The sequence below is a fragment of the Bos taurus genome, chromosome 22, assembly GCF_002263795.3.
Source record: "Bos taurus isolate L1 Dominette 01449 registration number 42190680 breed Hereford chromosome 22, ARS-UCD2.0, whole genome shotgun sequence".
Classification (NCBI taxonomy): domain Eukaryota; kingdom Metazoa; phylum Chordata; class Mammalia; order Artiodactyla; family Bovidae; genus Bos; species Bos taurus.
In genome coordinates this window covers 56,756,921-56,781,079 of record NC_037349.1, presented here as the reverse complement: position 1 = coordinate 56,781,079, position 24,159 = coordinate 56,756,921, and the positions used below count along the sequence as shown (strand labels likewise).

Genomic DNA, 24,159 nt, shown 5'->3' with positions numbered 1-24,159 from the left:
GAAAGGTTTTAGTTTCCAAGAGTAATGTGACAGGAAAAATACTCTCTTCTGTGGGAACATTTGATGTAAATCTTTGTCAATCTAGTGCTTTTTGAAAAACTTCATACAGATACAATACTGTTAATTATACATTTTTAGACATTCTCTTACTTTTTTGTTATGGAATCATTAACATTATTACTCTACTTGTTGCTGTTGTTCAGTCGCTAAGTCGTGTCCAACCCTCTGCGACCCCGTGGACTATAGCCCACCAGGCTCCTCTGTCCATGGGATTTCCCAGGCAAGAGTACTGAAGTGGGTTTCCATTTCCTTCTCCTGGGGATCTTCCTGATCTAGGGATCGAACCCTCGTCTCCTGCATTGGCAGATGGGTTCTTTACTGCTGAACCACCTAGGAAGCCCATTACTCTAGTTGCTTCTCCTAAATGTACTAAAATTTGGGGAGTATTTTGACTGAGTAATATTCAGATTCTTTTGGTCAAGAGATGTAAATAATACTGAAGACTAAATACTGAAGAGTAGCCTTCTCAAATTCCAGTCTTCCATTTCTTTCAGATGTCATAACTAGGATAGGATTAAGCTTTCCATCTTCCTTATGATAGCACCATTCCTGGTTTCCCCCATGCTTCCTCCTGCTGATGATGTGTCCTGCACCCACAGTCACATCCACACCCCTGCGTCTTCACCGTCCACAGGGAGACGATCGCCTCGTCTTCTCACCTCTACATGGCACAGAGCCCGACATCCCCCAGTGTTGGAAGCTGGGTTAGCTTTTGTGCGAGTGCATTAGGAAGGTGGCCTTCTCCCACTTCTCCTCACTCTGGAAAATAACCAAGGGCTATCTTTCATAGCTGACTTCCCAGGTGGCTCAGTAAAGAACCTGCCTGCCAGTGCAGGAGACGCAAGAGATGTGGGTTCAATCCCTGGGTCAGGAAGATCCCCTGGTGAAGAGAATGGCAACCCACTCCAGTATTCTTGCCCGGAGAAGCCCATGGACAGAGGAGCCTGGCGGGTTATAGTCCATGGGGTCGCAAAGAGTCAGACATGACTAAACGACCAAATAATAACAATCTTTCAAAGGACATGCTCCACAGGATGGAAGGCAATAGAATTCTTTATAAAAGTACCCTTCAGAAACAAAGTGCTGATAACCAGTTGGTGTAGAAAACACCTAGACGTGGTCTAAAGCTCCAAGATCTACATTACGGCCCCATTTACTGGCATGCTTTTTTATGCATCTTATTATAATATCCTTCATATTTTGTTAGTATAAAGAGTAAGACACTGGGAAATCTCAAGACCTTGACAGTAAGTAAATTCACACGCATGTCAAAACACTAACAAATTTGTCAGTGATCATATACTGTGTCCACTGATGCTAACGACTTAACTTAAGCAAATACATTATTTCTGGTACCATCACATGCTAATTGACCTTCAAGGTTAAGGAAGCTAAAAGATCACCCTTTTAGGGATATTTGGATAATTTTGATAAATATAATTAAATGTGAACTCGTCGATGATGGGAACCTTGACTTATGAATATTGTTATCTCTTATCCCTTAGAATAACACCTGGCAGTTAGTATCTCATGAACATCTGAGGGATACACGAGTGGATAGCTGTCAACTGTGTAATTAGATACAAATGAGATTGGGTCCGTTTATTTTTTTAATTTTTATTTATTTATTTTTCTAACACCAAAACCATTTTGTATTGGGGTATAGCCAATGAACAATGCTGTGGTAGCTTCAGGTGAACAGCGGAGGGACTCTGGCTCCATTTGCTTTTGTCCATTTTAATTTGTAAGTTGTATCTTACATGATCCAGTGCTGCAGTGTGATAGGAAAAAATCACTAACATAACAAATACGATTAAACAGTCTGTATTCTATAAGTATTTTGTTAGTAACTTGGGGTGATTTCTGCATTGCTTGGTATGTTGTCAAGAGTTTAAGCAACATTTGTTGCACCCGCCACTAATATTAAAACCATCATTAAAAAAAGAAAAACAACACACGTCATTTTTGTCTATTGATTATTTTTAAATTCTACAAGGTGAGAGCACATCCATCTTGTTCACCAAGCCAGCACCTAGCTCCATGCCTGCCAATATAGTGGTGATATATTGCCAGTAAACATTCATTGAATAAATAAATGAATGAAAGACAGTGAATAGGACAAGTTTTTTGCTTTCTTGTAATATAGTCTAGGGGAGAAGGGTTGGCAGATTGTGGTCAGTGCTGTAAGAGTTGATGGTATTAGATTCAGGGGCTGTGGAGTAATTCGCTGTTAAAAATAATTTTATGTTTGAATGGCTGAAGCCTGTCTTCAGAAGTATTCGAGGCTTACAGCATCTAGCGACGCAGCAGGTAGGCCAAGTTGAATGGTGTTTGAGAAGGAAAAAAGAGAATAGAAGTAACAGTAGGTGAAGAATCCAGAACTCAGTCCCTTTGAGGACTCTTGGAAAGAATGCATGTGTGTATTGCCCAGAGAGTAAAAGAGATGGCTAGAGAACCAGGTGATACTGTTGACCTCAGAAACAAAACTCAGATGATCCTCAGGTAGAACTGTGGGGCATGAATGAGCTACATGGTCACTGAGGAAGTGCGGGAATGACAGGAAGAAGCGTATTGAGAAAGTCCCCACATTCCCTGCATATCCATAGATACGGAAAAGTGAAGAACAGTTACTTATTGATGTTCCTTTAAAGAGTTAACGCGTCTCCCCCTTAACTCACCCGGTGCTCTAACCCTGTTGTGCCTGATTTATTAAAAGCGGTGATTCAGTCACTTCTAAGAGTAGAAGTCAGTGAAGGCCAGTGGTGGTAAACTGGCCTGAGAATTAAATTCCAGTTCCAGCTCCATCCCTCCCTAGCTGTTTAACCTGGAGAATTTACTTCTCATTTGGGATCCCCATTTCCTCATCTTATTAATAGATCCTTAGACCCACAAAGGGCTTCTCTCACTCGAAAATGGTATCATTCTGCCAACTTTGTCCTTCTTATAATCCATCATAATCTTAAGCACACTTTAGTAAACTTGTTCTAAGTTCAATTTTTAAAAATTGCAGAGACTGTGCAATCAGAAGGCAAGAATGAGGTGATGATAGGGAACTGGGTGAGATACTGCCACTTAACAGGAATAAGGAGCTTCCCCGGCAGCTCAGACGGTCAAGAGTCTGCCTGCAATGCAGGAGACCCAGGTTTGATACCTGGGTTGGGAAGATCTGGAGAAGGGAATGGCAACCCACTCTAGGATTCTTGCCTAAAGAGTCCCATGAACAAAAAAGAGCCCAGAGGGCTACAGTCCATGGTGTCGCAGAGTTGGACACAACTGAGTGACCAACACACCCACGCACAACAGGAATAAAGCCAAAATATGCCTTTCAGACTCAGGCACATTTTGGAACATGGAGTATGTGTAGGCACTGTGTGGGTGCTAAGTTGCTTCAGTTGTGTCTGACTCTTTGCAATTCTGTGGGCTGAAACCTGCCAGCTCCTTTGTCCAGGGGATTCTCCTGGCAAGAATACTGCAGTAGGTTGCCATGCCCTCCTCCAGTGGATCTTCCCAAACCAGGGATTGAACCCACGTCTCTTACATCTCCTGCATTGGCAGGTGAGTTCTTTACCCCTCACACCACCTGGGAAGCCCTATCTGTAGGCCAAATGGGGCTTAAATTTTTGTTCAGTTTTATCAACAAAAAGCAAAGGGTTCTTGACTTATTTTTATCTATCATAACTTCAACCAAGAATCTTGGATTAATCACACCTTTAAATGTTGTGTCATTGTGCAAAGTTTCCCACTGAGAAGAAGAAACTCGTTTATTGAGAAAAGACCCTGATGCTGGAAGCGATTGAGGACAGGAGGAGAAGGGGGTGACAGAGGATGAGATGATTGGATGGCATCATCAACTCAATGGACATGAGTTTGAGCAGGCTCCAGGAGATAGTAAAGGATGGGGAAGCCTGGCGTGCTGCAGTCCCTGGGGTCACAAAGAGTCAAACACGACTTAGCGACTGAACAACGACAGCAACAAAGAGAAAAAACTAGTTCTACACAGCTGTAATTCCCTCAGTTATTTCGACTGTCAAGAAAGTTCTTTTAGCTCAGTCACCTTAATAAAGGTGTTTTTGGTTTTTAGAAGTTTATACCCGATGGAATTGCCCAACTCTCCACTGTATTCTGTGCCGTGGAGACCCAGTTAAGTCTTCTTCCCACCAAGCTATTGCTCCACAACTGATGATGGAACTTTTGCTAATCTCTTGTAGGATGATGAGTTACTCAATGTCGATGGACCAGATATATATGTATTCTGCTCGGGGAATATTGGGATCAGCGTATTCAGAGATTTATTACCACCTGATATACTGCCCCATGTGGGGGCATCTTTTTAAATCCACAAGTCACTGCAATTCCATGAGGCCACTTGTGTGATAGGAGGAGGCCTGCTCCCACATTGAAATTTGGCACAGCTAGCGTTTCCCTTTGCCAAAAAGGTCAAAGGCCTTGAGCAAGAAGCCAGCTTTTTCCTGATTACAAAACTGACCACAATTCCTCTCCAACCTATCCGTGTCAGTCTTTTTTTTTTTTTTTTTTCCTTTCTGGTAATGCATTATTCCTCTCAGGGAGAATTCTACTTTTCTCATGATGATCTGGAATCTATCCTTCCAATGTTAACGAATGTTCACACATCAGCTGATGTATATGCTATGGATGGATAAACTTAATAATTAAGTTTCTGAGCAGCAGACCCTGATATATAGAATCTGAGCTGTCTCAGGCCCTGTCTCCAAGTCTGTTAATGCTTCAGTTTTAGAGAATCTGGATCGCTGTGTCATTTTTTTACAGACTACACAAAGTAAGAGAGTAAATACCTAAGGACAGAGAATTTCAGTAGCTGATCGCAAATTTTATAAACACATACTTGAATTCAGACATTTTCTTCAGATATCAGATGATATGACTAGAGATTCAACCAAGGGTGGGCAGACAGAAAAAAAAATTATCCAAGTAAGTTTAGCTAGTATTTCATAACCCAGAGATGTAAAGTTTTCCATTTTGGAATCAACTGAATATTGAACCACGTCTGCCCTCAGAGTTCTAAGTACTGTCCTGCCCCCGCCCCTCACAAGACACGAGGGCCACCGGCGAGACGGTGTGGCAATGTTTTCCTTGTAATGTACCAGGTCTTGCCAAAGCAGTGAACAGCCTTATGACGCAACAGCTTGTCACAGCTGGTCTCTAACAGGAGGATGCCAGCCAGTCCATCCAGGCCTGGTCCTCTGTGAGTTTATTCCCACCTCCTCCAAACATTTGGAAACGGACGTCTTGACTCATTGGTGCGTTCCCAAGTTTTACTGCCATGCATCTTTTTCTTTGAACGGAACTGGCCTTTTGCAAGAAATAGACCAAATATCGGTGGGAGTCGTGGCAAATCCCTGTTCCGTGCTGTGATGGGTGAAACCCTGGGAGATGCTCTTATTGACCCAGAGAGTGAGCCCTTCGCTGTCACAGTGTCTGCAAGGACCTCACAAGGTAAAGTCACCTCCAGATTGGGCTGTCGGTATCCCCCGGGCATCGCGGAAGGGTGGACTTGATCTTGTGGCTTGTCTTCCAAGTGATGTGTGTTCTGCTACTCTGATGTGTGTAGGTCAGTATTTTGATGCTTAACTTGCTGCTCTTGCGTTCACTTAAAGCATACTCAGAGCTTTTTTTTAAAAATAACAAACAACTAAATCCAGATTTTATTTCTGTGCTTGACTCCTGTGTCCTGAATTTAAGTATTCAAGGTATATTTATATCCAAAGAAATTCTACTTGTTTTCATAGGGTTGGCCAAAAGACTTGTTCGGGTTTTTCTGCACAATCTTACGAAGAACCTGAAGGAACTTTTTGGGCTACCTAACATTTTCTGTGTTGACGTATGTTTTCCCCAAATACCTAAGGTCGTCTTGGAATGTCTTTCCTCCTTTTAGCCTTGTGTGTTATGTATCTCTCACAGCAGCGTTTATTCATTTTAAAGTACTCTCAACATGTTTTTGCTCTACTTTGAAATCTAGATACTTGTGTGGGCATTTTATCTCTCTCAGAGAATTGTAAGCATCCAGGGTACAGAGCCAAGTCTTATTCTTTATATTTCCTAGGGTGCGAAGCAGAGTGCCCAGTGCTTTGTAGAACAGTGTGGAGACCTTGGAGAAGGCCTGTTCTAAGCATCTCATTTTACTATTGCATGCTAGGTAAATGATTATCACTTTTACTCAGACGTGAGAGATTCAGTTAGATACCTCATTTTCAGCATTTCTTTCTTGGCCTTTGCGAAGTGTAAGTTTTTTATTTCTATAGCTCCTTCTACTGGAGCGTATTAGCACAGCTGCTTCTGTTTTGTGCTATATCATATTTATTTCTTTTTTTTTCTCTTCTTGTAGATGCTACGTAAAAATTCATTGTGTTACCTAGTCTGATTCACATTTTACAATGTAAATGCCAAAGTGTTAAAATTCAGTTGATTAAGTGTTGAAATGGATGGCTGTACATTTTGATGTTTTAATTTTTCTGAAAGTCTGAAGTTTGAGCATATTAATCACAGAATTTTTTAAACATTGAGCTTTTTAAAAGTTAAGAAAAAAATTTCCTGAAGTGACATTTCATTTTATTGTGACATTTGGATTCAATGTATATTTCTGTCATCTGAGTCTCTTAAACAGGAGTTTAATCTTACTATATTACATAAAATCCTGTTATTCTGTTTTTCTACAAGCCATAAAACGTATTGGTATGTTTCTCCCGTTATTAATTTAACCTGCATCAGGGCAGAATGTCCAACCCATACTGTAAAATAATTCTTGTGTCAAAATTTGACAGTTTTGTTTGTTTGAAAAGAATATGTCCAGAATGCAGTGCAACAAATATTTTAGGTTAACTGAAGCAAATATGTTTATGGTAAGGGATAGTTATGGGTTTTGCATTAGTTTTCATTCTGCACTAACCTCTTTATTTTTATACCTTGAATTTACCCTGGGTGTAATTTTTTTGTGTCTCAAATCCCTTTCAAAAGAATGACCCAGTACTTTTCTTCTTAATTGAGATGGTACAGAATAGAATTACGAGCAGTTAAGAAATTATATATTGTACCAATTATTTAACTCTCATGTTAAATGATCTCTGATTACTCTTTAGTCATAAATGTTTTTTCTGTCAAAAATAGGTTTCTAAAGGCCAAAGACCCGTGATAGTTCACTTCTATTGTATTTTGTAGAGGGCCACTTAAGTACTTCACTGTTGCCAAAACAAACAAACAAACCTGAAAATAAATTGGGAACGTGGTCATCATTAGCTAATCGAGGCCAGCAGAGATGAAACCCTGTAGAGATTAGGTACCTGGCCTCGGTACAGGAATTTATCTGGCTTCTCTTCCTCATCACAGGCAAAGGGAAATAAGGGTGTTGCAAAGATCTGGGTGCTGCTGTTGAAGGCAAAGTGGCTCACTGAGTGTGAATGGTCCAGTTATCCAGCCACACTGGTCCCCTTCATGAGACTTTTTTAAAAGTCCACTCTTTGTAACCTCTATGCCCAAAGGGGACTTCTGCATGTTTTCCTGGGATTCATTATCACCGTGATTCCATGTATCTTATTCCCCTTTCTGTTTTCATCGTGAGCTTTTCAAGGAACCCCAAGTAACCCCATGCTGGCTGTGAAACCCCGTTTCCACTAGAGAAACTGGCAAGGTTGAAGGGAAGCGTCCATAAGCTGAAGCTGAACATGCCTCCCGCTTTCAGCGCCAGACTTAGTCCTGGGTGAATTCTCTAATTTTAAGTTGTTGCACCAGAGCACTGAAAGATGATGACACGCTTGTCCTTTGGAACTGATTGAGCAATGGAAGTGTGCCTTAGAGACACGACAAATGCTGCAATAGATGATCCTTTGAAACCAGAGTCTCTCCTGAGAGAGGGGTGAGTGATGGATTGCTGCCGTTTCTATTGAGGGAGACTTAAACTGTGGCCGTGTGGCTCCAGGCAGCTGTGTACTTGGAGCATTAGATAACTGAGCCAAGCCAAGGCTTTTACCCTTCCACAAGTTCTAAGCGACCCGTGTGGTGTCAGGAAATGGAACTCCTGAACATGTCCTGGCCGTATGCTTTCTGTGAGAATTTAAGCGTGTCATCCATCCCCTCTGCCCTCCGCACACATGTTAACAGAAAATACAGGACTATTGTGAGGACTGAACGATACAGTTGTTGCGAAAGCACACCAGACGCCCTCTGTGAAGTTCATTGTCCTGGGCTTGTGGTGTTACTCACTTGTGGATAGAACAGAAGATACACAGTATCCTAAATTTGAAGCGTTTTAAGGAATATGGAGGAAGAAAACCTGCAGGATTCCTTATGCATCAAAATGAGTGGCAGTTTTAAGTGAGATGAGGCCTCTGTATAACCTCTCTTGAAGGTTTTGATAAGGAAATGATCAGACTTAGAAAAAGCATCCTCATGTCTGATTTTTTTTTTTAAATGGGCCAGTTACCTCCCGATTTCATTAACATTTGTCTATAAAGAGATTGAATTTCCACAAGTTCAATCATTCTTTGTGCCTAAATGAGAGCAATGATCGCATGTTTTCTTCTCAGAGACATTGAAAAATTGTCTTAGATTATAGTGTTCTCTATATGATGAAGATTTAGGTCATTGACAGCTCCAGATTTCATGATCTCACAAGTAATAACAGTTCAGGGAGTTTTTCTAGAATTTTACTGTTGTCCATAACAATGTTTTCCTTAGTATGAGTGAGTGAAAGTCAGTCAGTCGTGTCCGACTCATTGCGACACCATGGATTGTAGCCCACCAGGCTTCTCTGTCCATGGGATTTTCCAGGCGAGAATACTGAAGTGGGTTGCCATTCCCTTCTCTAGGGGATCTTCCTGAGCCAGGGATCGAACCCAGGTCTCCTGCATTGCAGGCAGATTCTTTACTGTCTGAGCCACCAGCGAAGCCCTTTCCTTAATAGTATGCCTCTAGTTTTATCATCTATTTCTGATTTAACTGTTCAAATTTGTTTTCTTATCGCTAGGATGTAGTAGATTTGGCAGATTTCTAGACTCTAGGAATCTCCTTATTATGTTTCCAAAAACTGTCATTTCCCTTGTGCATTCCCCCCAATTATGAATTATAGGAAACACTCCAAATATATGTCATTTATATTAAGTGCTTACAAGAAAACATAGCACTTTAAAAATTTTTATTTTCCCCAACAAAGCCTAAGGAACACGACTTGTCTTCAAAGCTCATGCGCGTGCTTAGTCGTTCAGTTGTGTCCAGCTCTGTGACTTCATGGACTGTAGCCCACCAGGCTCCTCTGTTCACAGGATTTTCCAGGCAAAAATACTGGAGTGGGTTGCCATTTCCTCCTCCAGGGGATCTTCCCGACCCAGGGATTGAACCTGAGTTTCCTGTGCCTCCTGCGTTGCAGATAGATTCTTTACCATTGAGCCACCAGGGAAGCCTGCCAGCAACTATCCATATAAACTGCAATATAAATCCATATAAATGCAGTGTAAAACATGGGTCGTTAAATGAAAAACAGTTGTATGCCTCTGATAGAGGTTGTCGTGGATTATTACCTTTATCAGCATTGTCACTTATAACTTGAATAAGATAAGCTGGAGGAGATTCTGAAATCATCATAGCTCTTTGTAAGGTATGTATTCTTTGTGTCAGAGGAAATCTGACCAAAGCAAATTTCTTAGTTATATTAGATCAACAGAACAGACACAAAGTTTCTGTTGCCTTAGCTTCCTTTGAACACCCTTATATTAGGCCTTAGAAAGCTGTCCAGAAAACACCTTGTGTCCACCTACTGCTGCTGCTGCTGCTAAGTCGCTTCAGTCGTGTCCGACTCTGTGCAACCCCATAGATGGCAGCCCAGCAGGCTCCCCCGTCCCTAGGATTCTCCAGGCAAGAACACTGGAGTGGGTTGCCATTTCCTTCTCCAGTGCATGAAAGTGAAAAGTGAAAGTGAAGTCGCTCAGTCGTGTCTGACTCTTAGCGACCCCATGGACTGCAGCCCACCAGGCTCCTCCATCCATGGGATTTTCCAGACAAGAGTACTAGAGTGGGGTGCGATTGCCTTCTCCGGTCCACCTACTAGTATTGAGTTATTTGTGAAAATATGTGATAGAAAATGAATCAGATTCATTTGAATAGGACTAAGTTTCTATAAACCTTTACCAGATAACTTATTACTTTTTTTTTATAGACAGTTTTGTACCTGTAACTAATTTAGAGACGCGGGCATTGTACATGTATTTGATAGCAACTGCTATTCAGCTCTTATGGGAATCAAGACCACGTGGCTGCCTGAGCACACAGGTTTTTAGGCCCATGCAATTTTTAGTTGAGAAAGGGATTGCCAACACAAGATTGAGGTTCCCACAAGTGGCGAATGGTTTACATTATAAAGTAGATTCAAAACAGCAACTGTCAATTACCTACAGGAGAATTATCCCTCATTACCTCATGCCAGGATTTCTGTACGGCCTTATAGCTGACCTTCTAAATGAGAAACTGTCAGCCAGCCAATCCAATCTGCCAGATAAGTGGTCCTAAAAGCCTGTCTTTATTACCCATCTTCTAATACATGTTGAGCATCTACAATATAATAAATACGAGACACCAGGAACACTGGCTTTGAGAGCTCTTTGTAATCTGTTTCTACCTTATGTATCTTATTTCCCCCCAATCCGAGAGACTGGCCTGCCTTGCTGTAACTGGACCAATGCCATTGTCCCAAGAGCAAGCCACACTCACCCTTGCCTCCAAGACTACCATGTCCTGGAATAGCTCTCCTGATTCTTCCACCTTTGCCAGTCCTCTCTGTCCTTCAAGGTCAGGTTCAGGTGACGTCTCCTCTATGAAACACTCTCTGGATACGTTACCATTAATTGCTCTCCCTTTCCCATAAAAGGACTGTGTTTCTTCTCTCCCCTCCACTGCCCCTGAGGACCATCTCAGTCTCCTGAGAGGTTTACCCGAGTCTGCCTTAGCCCCCAGCCACCTAGTCTCAACCCACAGGGATCATGTTAAAGTGCAAGTCAGGTCTGTCCTTGTGCTCAACACTGTGCATGACTCTCCCTTCTCTTAAACGTAAGCCCCGTACCCCTACCTCACCATGTCAACACCCCTCTTACCCTGTCTGCCCTTCACCCTCCTCTGCAGCCACATTCGCCTCTTTGCTATTCTCCCACATTCCACACTGCTCCTGCCTTAGTGCTTTCACTCCAGCTCTTGCATCTTCCTGGAATTCTCTTCCTTTGACACCTTGGCTAACTCTTAGCTCCTCCTAATCTCTGCTCAGCTTTTACCTTCATGTGAGGATTGCTTTGACCCTCTGTTGATTATCTGTCCTCCCCACGGGTCTTCCCCTTTCCCTGCTCTACATTTTCTCGTGTCTAAAGCATTCTTCATCCTCTAGCCTCCCGTATAATTAACTTACTCCCCGTATTTATTGTTTATTGTCTGCTTTACACCACTAGCACATTAACCCCATGAAGTCAGTGATCTTTGTCTAGTTTGTTCATCCACTGACACATCCCAGCTACCTGGAATGTGCTCGGTGAATAGCAGGGCTCAGACACTTGTTCAGTGAAAGAATAAAACCCTCTAGTATTTTTGGTCTGTATCACAGTGTTTAACCCTTAATTTGAGACTGCCTGATATTATTTTCTGTTTTAAAGATTCCCTAAGCCAAGTTACATAGTCACTGAGGATAAGATCCAAGTTTATTTTTCCTTTTATTCCACCAGTATCTAACACGTAATAGGTGTCTAATAAGTTCTTGTTGACTTATTAAGAACACGCTGCTCTTCCACGGTACTTTTCTGAGGTCAGACACTGAAATCTGTTAAGTGTGTAAAAATGAAAGTTTAGTGTGCACTGAATAACATTCTAAAATTAATGCTATTAAAAGCAAACCATGTGATATATGTGCTAAAAACCAAGTACAAAGATACCATGGATGACCTGTTCCTAAGAGGTATGTGCACCATGGCCCTCCATTGGTTTGACTATCATTTGAATATTAATTTGAATGTGACAGGTTTTTAAATTATCCAAGTGCCTGGCTTCTTTGGCAAGTCTGTCTATCTCCTGATACTTCCAGGAGCCCTGTTTGCTAGCAGAAAAGTACCTTACTTGGTTTAGTAACTGGTATCCCACATATGAAGCCCTTAGAGCACTGCCTGCTGTGTCATCAGGGTCCAGCAGATGTTAATTCTGTCTTGTCACCTTTAAAACAGAAGTTACCACTCTGGGATAATACAGGTTTACATTATCCATACTACCAAAAGTTTTCTATTTTCAGTTACTTAAATCAGACTGACTTCTTAAGTCTCCTCCAATCTTTTTCTTAACATTTTTTCAGAATATCTAGGTATTATCTGATAGATACCCATTACTAATCATAGTTCTAGAAGAAAAACCAAGGTTCAATTTCTAGTTTTGGCAGAGAGCCAATGGCAGAACCTGGTAACAGAAGTTCTGATATCCTTCACACGTTCCAGTCATGTGAACACAATGGCCCCCTTACTTCTTTCAGAGAAAACTTAGATATTCATTCTTCTTACTCTTTTGCTTTGCATTAGCAATTAAATATTTTTAATGTAATATAATTGGATATTACCTTACTGTTGTCTTACCCTTTACCTAAAACTCGGCCTTTTAGTTTTAAAAAAACCTATTATGCAGACTGGGCAACTTTGCTTAGTTGATTAAACTATGTTGCTGCTGCTGCTACTGCTAAGTTGCTTCAGTCGTGTCTAACTCTGTGCGACCCCATAGACGGCAGCCCACCAGGCTCCCCCATCCCTGGGATTCTCCAGGCAAGAACACTGGAGTGGGTTGCCATTTCCTTCTCCAATGCATGAAAGTGAAAAGTGAAAGTGAAGTCGCTCAGTCGTGTCTGACTCTTAGCGACCCCATGGACTGCAGACCACCAGGCTCCTCTGTCCATGGGATTTTCCAGGCAAGAGTACTGGAGTGGGTTGCCATTGACTTCTCCAAACTATGTTGCTAATAAGATCCAAATGTGTGTGTAACTTTGACCTAATTCTGGCCAAGTTTCCGTAGAAATCTCTACCATTTACAAGGAATCTCTTTACTACTGATACAGCCACACCTCTAGCCAATTACAAGGTAAAACAATTGACCCAGGAGAAACCAGCCCAATTTGCAAGTGTTGGTTCTGTATGAAATCTAATCCTCCTTGATGTTATATTCGTTTTGTTATTATTGCTTAAATAAATTCAGGTATTAGAAGGGCCATGCTAGATGTTGGAGATGAGTATGTTTTCCTTGGATTATCTTTATCAGGAACAATCCAATCCTAGTCATTCCACTGGCCTTTACAATTCAAACACATCTCTACAGTGAAGAGAGCCCTGATTATTTCAGAACGTGTGGGTCTCTTTCTCCTCTGTTTCTAAAGCACTTACTGTCTGTCTACTGTCTTCTTTTATCAAACGTCTTTCACCTTGGTAACATCTCAAGGTCAAGAACTACATTATATTGTATTTCTTGTGAGACCTGAAGAATACCTTGCACATAGTTTTAGGCCATTGGGTATCTTGATTTCGAAGAGCTGACTCATTTGAAAAGACCCTGATGCTGGGAAAGATTGAGGGCAGGAGGAGAAGGGGACGACAGAGGATGAGACGGTTGGATGGCATCACCAACTCAATGGACATGCGTTTGGGTGGACTCCAGGAGTTGGTGATGGACAGGCAGGCCTGGCGTGCTGCGGTTCATGGGGTTGCAAAGAGTCGGACACGACTGAGCGACTGAACTGAACTGGCTTTGTATTACTGATTGAGCATGAACTGAGATGAAGATGCTGAGAAAGAAAAATTGCCAAAGAAAAGTAAACCAAGGAAAAGTTTTGGGAAGAGAAACACCATAGTGAAATATACGATGACTTGTATAAGGAGCAAGGTTATAAAATAGGTCATTGATAGAAAGAAGACATTAAATTATTAGCATAAAATTGGTAGCTTGAATTTAACCTACTGATATATTTCACTTAAAAAGAATGTCTCAAAAGACAACTCAACTAATTGAAGCACATTAACCTTCCAAACAGAGGACTCTTGATGTAGGCATTAGGTTTTAGAGAAAGATTTCCTGCATTATTAAAGAACACAGGGTCTCTATATAACAAAATAGGCCAAAGATATCTAGAGCAAAAACGTATCTTCTAATACTCACTCCCAGGATGAAATGTGCACCCTTTGAGTTTTTACCTGCCCTGTTCACACTGCTTTAAGAACGTGTAGATTAAGACCTACAGTTCACATGAAATTGATTTTTTGTGTATGATGTAAGGTAGGGGTTGAACCTTTTTCTTCTCTATGTGGATGTCCAATGTGTGACCTACTCTATTGAAAAGACTGTCTTTCCCCACTACGCTTCACTGGCATTTTTCATAAACTAGGTGACCGTTTACATGTGGAATGGATTCTAGGCTTGCTCTTCTATCACACTGGTCTGTTTTCTGCCTTTGCACCAACCAGTATCTGGTCTTAGGGACTGTAGCACTACCATTGGTTCTGGTATCTGGTGGTGTAAGTCCGCCAGCATTTTCTTCTCTTCAAGATTGCCTCATCTAGTCTTAGCCCCTTAAATCTTCATGTAATTTTTTAGGCTCAGCGTGTCATTTTCCACACCAAAAAAAAAAAAAGTTAAGATTTTGATTGGAATTGTTGCGAATCTATAGATAAATGTGGGGAGAATTGACAGTTTTATAACACTGAGCCTTCCAGTGCATGAACATGCTGTACCCCTTCATTCAAAGATTTAGATCTTTTTTCAGTAGTATTTTTCAGTTTCCAATGTAGAGATCTTACTCTTACTCTGATAGATTTTTTCCATAGGTACTTGATGGTTTTGATGCTATTGTAAAAAATCATTTTAAAATGTCATTTTCTGTTTGTTGTTGGCTTTATATAGAAATACAGCTGGCTTTTGAATATCTACCTTATAGTCAGCAACTTTGCTAAATTCTCCTGTTAACTGTAATGGTTTGTGTGTGTGTGTGTGTGTGTGTGTGTTTATACAATCACGTCATCTGTGAGTAATGTTAGTTTTATTTGTACTCGTCTAATTCGGTGTCTTTGTTGTTGTTGTTGTTGGATTGGATAGGATCTCCAGTGTTTAATAGAAATAATGATAAACTAGTATCCTTATCTCATTCCTGATCTTAGAAGGAAAGCTTAAGTATTTCACTATCAAGTATGATGGCTACTTTAGGGGTTTTGTCTTTTTTTAAAATAGCTATTCTTTATCAGATTAATGAAGTTTCCTGCCCTTCCTAGTGAAGAAGTTTTTTAAACTCATGAATGAGTGTTGAATTGTAGAACATTTTTTCATCATGCTATAATGGCTCAGGAGGAAGAGTTAAAATGAAAATGCTTACATCGAATATTTTAATATAATGTGGCAATATGTTTTAAGATTAGATATATATATATAAAATCTCTATGTATGTATATATAGTATAGCTAATGAAAACCTGTGTTTCACTCCATAGCCACTGGTGATCTGGCTACATCTGTTTCGACACTTTTGTCCTCAAGAGTTTGTTTAGCTTAAGACCATTGTCTTCTCATTAAGAGTGTTTGGCACAGCAAATTGAAAACAAAAGGGTAAACAGAAGCGTAGTGTATCACTCACTTTGCCAGACTAAACAGCTCTGAGTAAGGCCAGCTTTCCCCTCTAGGATAATCTCAGGCCTTTAGAGATGCTTCGGTAGTAAAGTGTTCTTTAAAAACACCTACCCACTCTCTCTCTCCCTGGTTGCAGGAGGTCCTTTGCGATGGTTGACAGGTGGACAGAGTCAGGAGAAGCAGTCCTTTGGGGGTCTTTGGTGGCTGCCTCCTTTCTAAGTAGTTCTAGAGCATTCTTTTCATTTTTTTTTCCCTTCCCACTCAGCCTCCTCTCTCCCATTTGCATTCCCCCCACCACTGCAAAACCCAAATCAAGCTGCACAGAGGGAGCTGAGCAGCGGAGAGCATTCCAGTTCCCTGTTTCTGGCCTAAGCACCATTCTTCTCTGGCTGCTGGTGTGTGCTCGGCAAGACCAGATTTTCAACTCAGCCAGAGAAACTATAGTTCAACAGATTCAGTCCTGACTAGATTTTAGTGAGTCTCCCTTTGGAAACATGTTTTTCTAATGCTTGACCAACAGATGACCTGTTTTCTCTTCTGCTTTTATCAGAAGAACCAACCTTGAACTAGTTTGGCCATGATGAGAAAGAGGGCTTGAATCTCCAGCTAAGGTGGCAAGAGAAATGACCAGTCCAGATGAGGGCATGCTTCTGTCATCTTTCTTGTCACCTGATATCTCAGGACTGGATTAAACAAGCTATCTAAACCAGACGTGGCCCATGCAAGAGAAAATGAAGTTTGTAAAAGTATAAATGAACATTTTCTAAAGCCCTTTGTTGGTCTGAATTTGGAAATTTGCTGTGAGACCTCCTAGCTTATTATAAAGACATGTGCATGTAAAGATGCATATTAGAATGCTTTCAACCTCTTGAAAGCCAAGGCTATCAATGGGAGTATCACCAAGACGTCAACCACAGAAGCATTGAATTTGGTTTGTAGTATTGTCTAAGTTGACAACACAATGAAACTATCTTTTCTTAAAGAAACAAATGACACTCTGAGGAATCCATTTTTTAATCCTTTTAAACATTAGTAAGTTGTATTAAAAATAGTAAGTTATATTACATTTATAAGTTATACATATATTAACAAATTATAAATTACATATGTAATGGTTCAGTGCCTGTCATGGAATGAGTGCCTAAAAATTATTAGCTACTGTTAAACTGTGGGTCTTCCCTGGTGGCTCAGTGGTAAAGAACCCGCCTGTCAGTGCAGGAGACATGAGTTCAACCCTTGGATCAGGAAGATCCCTGGAGGAGGAAATGCCAACCCACTGCAGTGCTTTTGCCTGGGGAATCCCATGGGCAGAAGAACCTGGTGGGCAACAGTCCATGGGGTCACGAGAGTCAGACACAACTTAGTGACTGAACAGCAACAAACCACAACAGGAAGCTATGCTTCTGCTAGTGGGACCCAGACTCTTTCTTCCTTGATACCAGTGAAGGAAAAGAAATGATGGAATCTATCTTTTAAATGCTTGAGTCACAGTCATCTGTGGACTGTCATCTGTTGGTCAAGTATTAAAAATAGTTTCTGATTTTCCTTTATTTTACTTGAAACCACATTAAATTTTTCTCTACTTTTCCAGGTTAGTATATGATAAATCCTTTTAAGAGGACTGAGAAACAGGCAGGGAATGTATTTCCTCCTCCTTAGGTGAAATCATGGGAAAATGTTGCTTAATTTTTACCTTTATCAAAGTAAAATTTGCACACAGTTTTGGAAGTCAGATCGTACAAAGCTTTTAATGAAGAATCGCAATCTTTTGTCCATACCCAGTCCCTACTCCTCAGAGGCAATGATTTTTAACTTTTAAAAACATTTCTCCTGGCTTTTACTACTGTGTCTTAAGAAAACATGCTTATACTGCTATTTTAAAATTGTATCCATCATTACCCACTGACTTACTGTGATAGATAAGAATTTATTTAGCCCTTTGCCACCACGGTCCCTTTCCCAAAACACACACTTCTCCTTCCTCCCAACTTCACAGTGTGTTGATTCATAATTTTAGGTGAAATCAGATATCTGTGCTCACCTTTGAAAGTGTTGCTTACGGTTGAGCCAGAAAGTATGCTGCAGTTCTGCCTCTGACCCTGAATAGCTGTTTGTTTTTCTGGAGTTTATTATTATTATTATCTTTGCTCACACGTTGTTCTTTTTCTACACACCTGTCACTAATTCATCCTCAAACTCTCCCTCAAAGTGGGCATTTGGATGTGTCAGGCATTGGGTTGCTCAGGGGATCCCTCTGTCCTCCTCTGTCCCCCTGTTCCTTTCTCTGTGTCTAGGAACAGGTTCTGTTCGGGCTCTGGCGTCCTGGGCCTTCCTTCCACCTCTCCACTGGTTTCCATCCCTTGCTTCCTGGATCTTTGGTTTCCTTTTTGTTCTGGTGTGGAACTCCAGGAAAGAGGTGAGTCTTTTTGAGGCCTTGTATTTCTGAAAATGTCTTTTTTCTCCTCTTACACTTGAGTGACGGTTTGGCTGAGTATAAAATTCTAAATTGGAAATCTTTTTTTTTTTTTCTTTGAAATTTGAAAACACTGCTTTTTTGATTTTCTAGCTTCCAGTGTTGCTCTTGAACAGGCCAGTGGCATTCTGATTCCTGGCCCTTTATATGGGACTTTTTTTTCCCATCTGGAATCTTTTAGGAGAGTCTCTGTAAAAGGAGCATTCGTCTTTACTGTGATTCCTTTCTGTGTGGTTTAAGTTCTCGCTTGTGTTTGCTGTTGTTTCAACCAGCATAAATCCTTGCCCTTAGTCACTCTAAAGTCACAAAAAACCTGAGGAGTAACTTAATGTTTTTCAAGTACATGTGGTAAAGTACAAATATACAGAGGGTGATAACAATCCATTTAGAAAATGAAATTCCAAAATTATAAACTCCAACAACATAGCTTAGACCGTTTCACAAACCCTGTTCCATCAAACAGTAAACTCTGTGAACATTGTAGGCCATGCCCCCCCCCACCTGCTTTTGTATATTCTCATGAATTATTAGCATATAATTCTAAGAAGTCCTGCGGCAAACCCATTTAAACTGGCTTCATGTAGCATTTCCTAAGTTTATTTGCCCACCAGATTTTTTTTGTTTTTAATTATTCTGAAAGGAACATCATTAACATATGTGTAACACAGTTGGGGATATGCCAGATAAGATGTAGACTTTCCTGGCTGCAGAAGAGCAATTAAGCATTGGAATGAGTAACCAGGAGAGGCTGTGGACTCTCCTTTTGCAGAGGCCTTTAAAACGGGACATCTGTTTTAGGCGTAGTCCTGTTTGAACAATAGGACTTCGCTGCTGTTTCTTCCTCTTCCTGTCCCCTAGTGGTAGCGTTGGGGAGCTTTTAGCCCACCTTTTACATGATTCTAGTACTCTGGTGACAAAAATTACCTCTGCCACCCATAATTGTATTTATAGAGAACTCAGTGGCCCCATGCTGGAGGCTTTACATGTATTATTTAACTGAATCTTCAATAGCAACTCCGTGAGATTGGCAGTATGATTGTTTACAAACTAGGGATAATTAGGTATAAAGAAATCACAAAATGACAAGCAGGAGGGCAGTATTCAAACCCAGGGCCTCTGACTTACTACTGGCTCTCCATCTGCAGATGTTAATGTCCAGAACAGCAGCCCCTTCAACAAACAAACATATAAAATGCATACATTTATGATATGAAAACTTAGACTGGTATGATGCTCACATTATCAGATTTTTCCCTAAACCTTTTGATGAATTCAGAGTTTATTGTTTTTCTTAGAAACAAATTCTACTCCCAGTTTTTTTTTTATTCTAATTTGTCATCCAGCACATGGCTTCTTGCATGAGACTTTTTTCCTTCATGAGTTTGATGTCATTCCTGTGTAGGAGTCAAGACTAAAATGTTCAGATCTGTAGATATTGGTGTAGATTAAAAAGTCCCCTTTTCAACGTGTTTACACACAGTAACAACTTCCTAATGCAGTGCGGAGGATGCTAGAGAAGAACACGGAAAACCTGGATTCTCACGGGCTCAGCCTCTAGCTCTAGACTCGTGAGCAAATCACTTGGCCTGCTTTTCTTCATCTGTCAGATGAGGAGCTTAGATGATCTCCAAAAGGCCCTTTCTGCTCTAATGTTTTCAAGATGATTCTTGTCTCTGGATATCAGCTATTGTAACAGGAGAGGATTTAGGAAATTCACAGGTCACTGCAAAGTGATTTGAATAGATCAATAAGGAGGGTGGCTGGGTGAATTACATGGACTCTGTTGCAGAGGGAGAGGGTGGGAAGATTTGGGAGAATGGCATTGAAACATGTATAATATCATGTATGAAACGAGTTGCCAGTCCAGGTTCGATGCACGATACTGGATGCTTGGGGCTAGTGCACTGGGACGACCCAGAGGGATGGTATGGGGAGGGAGGAGGGAGGAAGGTTCAGGATGGGGAACACATGTATACCTGTGGCGGATTCACTTTGATATTTGGCAAAACTAATACAATTTGTAAAGTTTAAAAAAAAAAAAAAAAGAGTACCATGACCCTGAACTGAAAAAAATGAGATTGGGAAAAAAAAAAAAAAAAATACACACACCAGTGACCAAATGTCTCTCTGAGGTCACTTCCAACAAGGCTCCTAAGTTTTAGACCATCTAGGAAAGGCTCTCTCCTTCACCCACTCTTGTTGCTCAGCTTAACCAGTTGTTCCAGTGAAACCTCTATTGGAGACTTATTCACCCTTTACAGGACACCCCTTTGAACCTGGCACATCATAGGTGTTCAATGAGGGTTCATTGAAATTAATTGTTATTCGATATAGAACTAGAAGATCCAAGAAGAGATTTGTTTTCCTAACCAGTACTAAGTTAGGAAGTCACATGTGCAGGCTAGGCTCTGGAGTTTTAGACCGTCTGGGTTGATAACCCAGCTCTGCTCCTTAATAACTGGTACAGGCTGTGGAGTGTTAGACCATCTGTGTTCATGCATAATCCAGCTCTGCTTGTTAGTAACTGGGTGGTCTTGGGCAAGTTATTTCCATATCTGTGCCTTGGTTTCCTCTTCTTTAAAGAGATTTACAAGTATATCTACTTCACAGGACGTTGTGAGCATTAAATAAGATGATATTTGGCAAAACACTCAGCAAAAATTTAGGGTTCTATTAATACTCAGTTCAGTCACTCAGTTGTGTCCGACTCATTGCAACCCCATGGACTGTAGCATGCCAGGCTTCAGCTAATGTAATTATTAAGGCAAGAGAGATAGTTGGATAGCACCGCCAATTCAATGGACATGAACTTGGGCAAACTCCAGGAGATAGTGAGGGACAGGGGGTGTGGCGTGCATGGTCCATGGCTTTGCAAAGAGTCAGATATGACTTAGCAACTGAACAACAATTATTAGGGAGATGCAGCATTTCCCTGGATATTCTAGAAGTTTTTCTTTACTTTTCATAGGAGACAGCGTAAAACCTGACAGACTGTGTAGTTCTAGTGCTCGACTTGTCATTTAAAATCTTTTCTGACCCACTTCTGTACTCCCAAACAGTGATGCCTCTCTGGTAAGAGAAGTTGCTTTACTTTGCATCACATGTGTCTTTGCGTGAAATACACTGTACTTTGACACACTGTGAAAAAATCTGCTCATGAACTATCGCAGAGTTTAAAGCCAGGGTTGATGGTCTGAGATAAACAGCCAGGGTTGATGGTCTGTCCTACCCCACAACATCTGCCCCAGGACTGCCGTCTGCTTGAAACACACCTACGGTTGTGAAATTAAGGGATGTGCCGAACGCAGTGCACTCCTGTCACCCGGCTGGAAAGTGCAGACACTGTTCCTTACCCCTGAGAAGGGCTGCCGTTCATGCACGTGGTTTGCGCATGTGTTCTTCCGTGGGTAATTGCACTAGGTAACGAAAAATACCTACTCGCCTTACAGCTTGCAGAAACAGTAGCTTATGTTTTCTAGAGACAAAATTAGAAGCAGGCTCCCTGGACCCATCTCTTAAGTCAAAATAAAATAAAACATCTAGGGAACCACTGTGCCTCCCAGTAACTGTGGCCGGTGGAGTACTGTTGTTTAGGTCAAGGTGTCCCAGGATGAGAGGACAGGGAGAGGGAAGGAAGTACGTGTCAGACACTTTGTTTTCATAGAGATGAAGAAGCTAACAGTTTTCTTTCTTACTTTGTCCTTTCTGTGTAGGAAAAAAAAAAGTTTATAGGACCCTAATCTTTCTGCTGCAATTATCAAAAGAGAAAAACTGAGTATGCATTGTTGAGAGGAGGGGGTACAGCTTAAACTGTATTTTATTTATGATACTGAAGGCTACATTTTTTCCTGGGGAGCTTCAGTCTTAGCAAAACTAAACCGCTGAGAAAGTATCTTTATTTTTTCCATTTTCCACAGAGAAATGAATACTTGTTCTGGCCTTCCCTATAAAATATGATCATTGAGTTGGCAAGCATTTAGTAAACAAGGTCTAAAGGGAAAACGGAATAATAAGACACTGTCCTTTGCTCCAAAAACTGGAAATCTAACAGCGGAGATATTTGTTTAAATAATTATACCGGAATGAAAGAGGTGTACTCAGTGCTGTGGGAACACGGAGAAGGGAGGATATTTTTTTAAGTTGGAGAATTCATGGAAGGTTTCATGGAGCAAGTAGCGTGCGGATCAGTGTGGGATTTTCCCCTCTCCTGTGGGAAAGACAGACGGGCGTCGTGATGTGTGACCGTGAGGAATGGGAGGAGTCCAAGGAGTCCCAGAAACGGCGTGAACAGAGATGAGTGGACTAAAGAGTGCAGAGTGTCTGCCCTGGGCACACAGTGTGAGGCGCCCAAGCACGTGACTGCTGAGGGACGGGGGTGAGGTCAGGGAGCCCAAGTGGAAAATGACACCGAAGAAGTCAGACTGTCGGGGCGCTTGCATGACAGATGAAGACTTTTAAATTTATTGCACGTCGATCGGTGCTTCCCCTGCTTTTGCAGCAGATTGCCCTTAGGAGATGAGGACAACAAATTTAGCGATCTTGGAAGAGGAAGGGATGTATCGGTGGAGCACAAGGGGCGTTTAGGGCAAGGAAATGTAGGACCCTGTGGTGGTGGATCCGGGACGTCATACATTCGTCAGAGCCATAGAATGGTCAACACAGAAGAGAGAACCCGACTGTAAGCTGTGGGTTTTAGTTAGTGATGTATCACTGTCGGTTCATCAGTTTTGTAACAAGCAATACCACACTAACTCAAGGATTAATAACAGGGGAAATGCCAATTACTAATAGGGGAAACTGTGTGTTTCAGGGTTTGGCGGGGAAGGGGAAAGGGGAAGGGGTATAGGAGAACTTTCTGCTCAATATTTAAGTAAACCTAAAGCTGCTTTCTAAAATAAAGTCTATTCTCTTGGGGACTTCCCTGGCAGTCCAGGGGTGAAGACTTCACCTTCCAATGCAGGGGGCACGAGTTCAATCCCCTGGTCCGAGAGCTAAGATCCCACATGCCTTGTGGCCAGAAAACCAAGACATGAAACAGAAGCAGTATTGTAACACATTCAATAGAGACTTAGAAAATGGTCCATATTAAAAAAGCTTAAAAAAATACAGTCTGTTTAAAAAAAATTAGTGTTCTTGTAGCTGTGAAATGTACTACAAGTATAAAGTTGTTTAGGAGTTTCAGAGTCATATCTTTAAAATCAGATGAATTTTTCATTCTATTTATTTACATATAAATAGCTATTTTATCATTAAAATTTTCCGCAAAGCTTTTCAGTAAAACCAATGACCCTTAGGGATATGATTCCTGTGTTGAGAAGCCCGACGTTGGTTGGCAGGTGGTCACTGAGGTCATATGTTAAAAGTGAAACAAAATTAAACCAGTAAAATGATGAGCAAACAACTTTTCTTGCAACCCAGACATGTTTTGCATCCCTATTTTTATTTCCCAGTATTGATATGGCAGCATATGCACTACCTTTAGCTTGGTCAACCTTTACTTTGGTGTTCAGAAGCACTTTGCAGTCAGCATACTGAGAAACCAGTTGATAAACCCACAATTGTGGATATTGCAGGTGAGACAAGAGAGGTGTCTTTTCATAGGAAAGTGATTTATTCTCAGAAAAAAATGGCTGGAGAAAAATAAAATAAGCAGACTGAGGAGAGAGGCAAAGTAAATGACGTGTCCTGGGTTAGGTAGATTTAGGTGACGTTCGGAACAAAAGATACAGTTTGATGGAGGCCCCTGTCACCAAGAGCACACACTGCTTTCTGGATGTCATTGAGACCCAGTGTGAGGTCCGAACTGTCAGCAGCGTAGGGTTTGTACCGTAACACAGATAACGTCAGATTGTTTGCATCCTTATTCATGCGGATAGATATCCAGGCGTGCGGACCCACACACTGCCTGAGGAGCCCTCGTGGAGCCACTGAAGCACATCCACAGCGCTCCCCTCCTTATTTGTGTTTTCCAGGCACTTTGTTTTT

General features: G+C 41.2%; 1 protein-coding gene and 1 long non-coding RNA gene across 3 annotated transcripts in view; both read left to right on the top strand.

Moving 5' to 3' along the window:
- The window catches only part of PPARG-TSEN2, a 214,416-nt gene that overhangs the window by 51,896 nt on the left and 138,361 nt on the right, over window positions 1-24,159 (top strand). For both annotated transcript variants that reach the window (NR_003096.1, NR_003097.1), the window contains 1 exon segment: window positions 5,454-5,535. This is a non-coding gene — a long non-coding RNA (PPARG-TSEN2).
- PPARG (peroxisome proliferator activated receptor gamma) overlaps window positions 5,274-24,159 on the top strand; it is a 65,233-nt gene continuing 46,347 nt past the window's right edge. Inside the window, 1 exon segment of the mRNA NM_181024.2 lies at window positions 5,274-5,535. Within this exon segment, the coding sequence (NP_851367.1) occupies window positions 5,454-5,535 (82 nt within the window). The 5' untranslated portion in view covers window positions 5,274-5,453.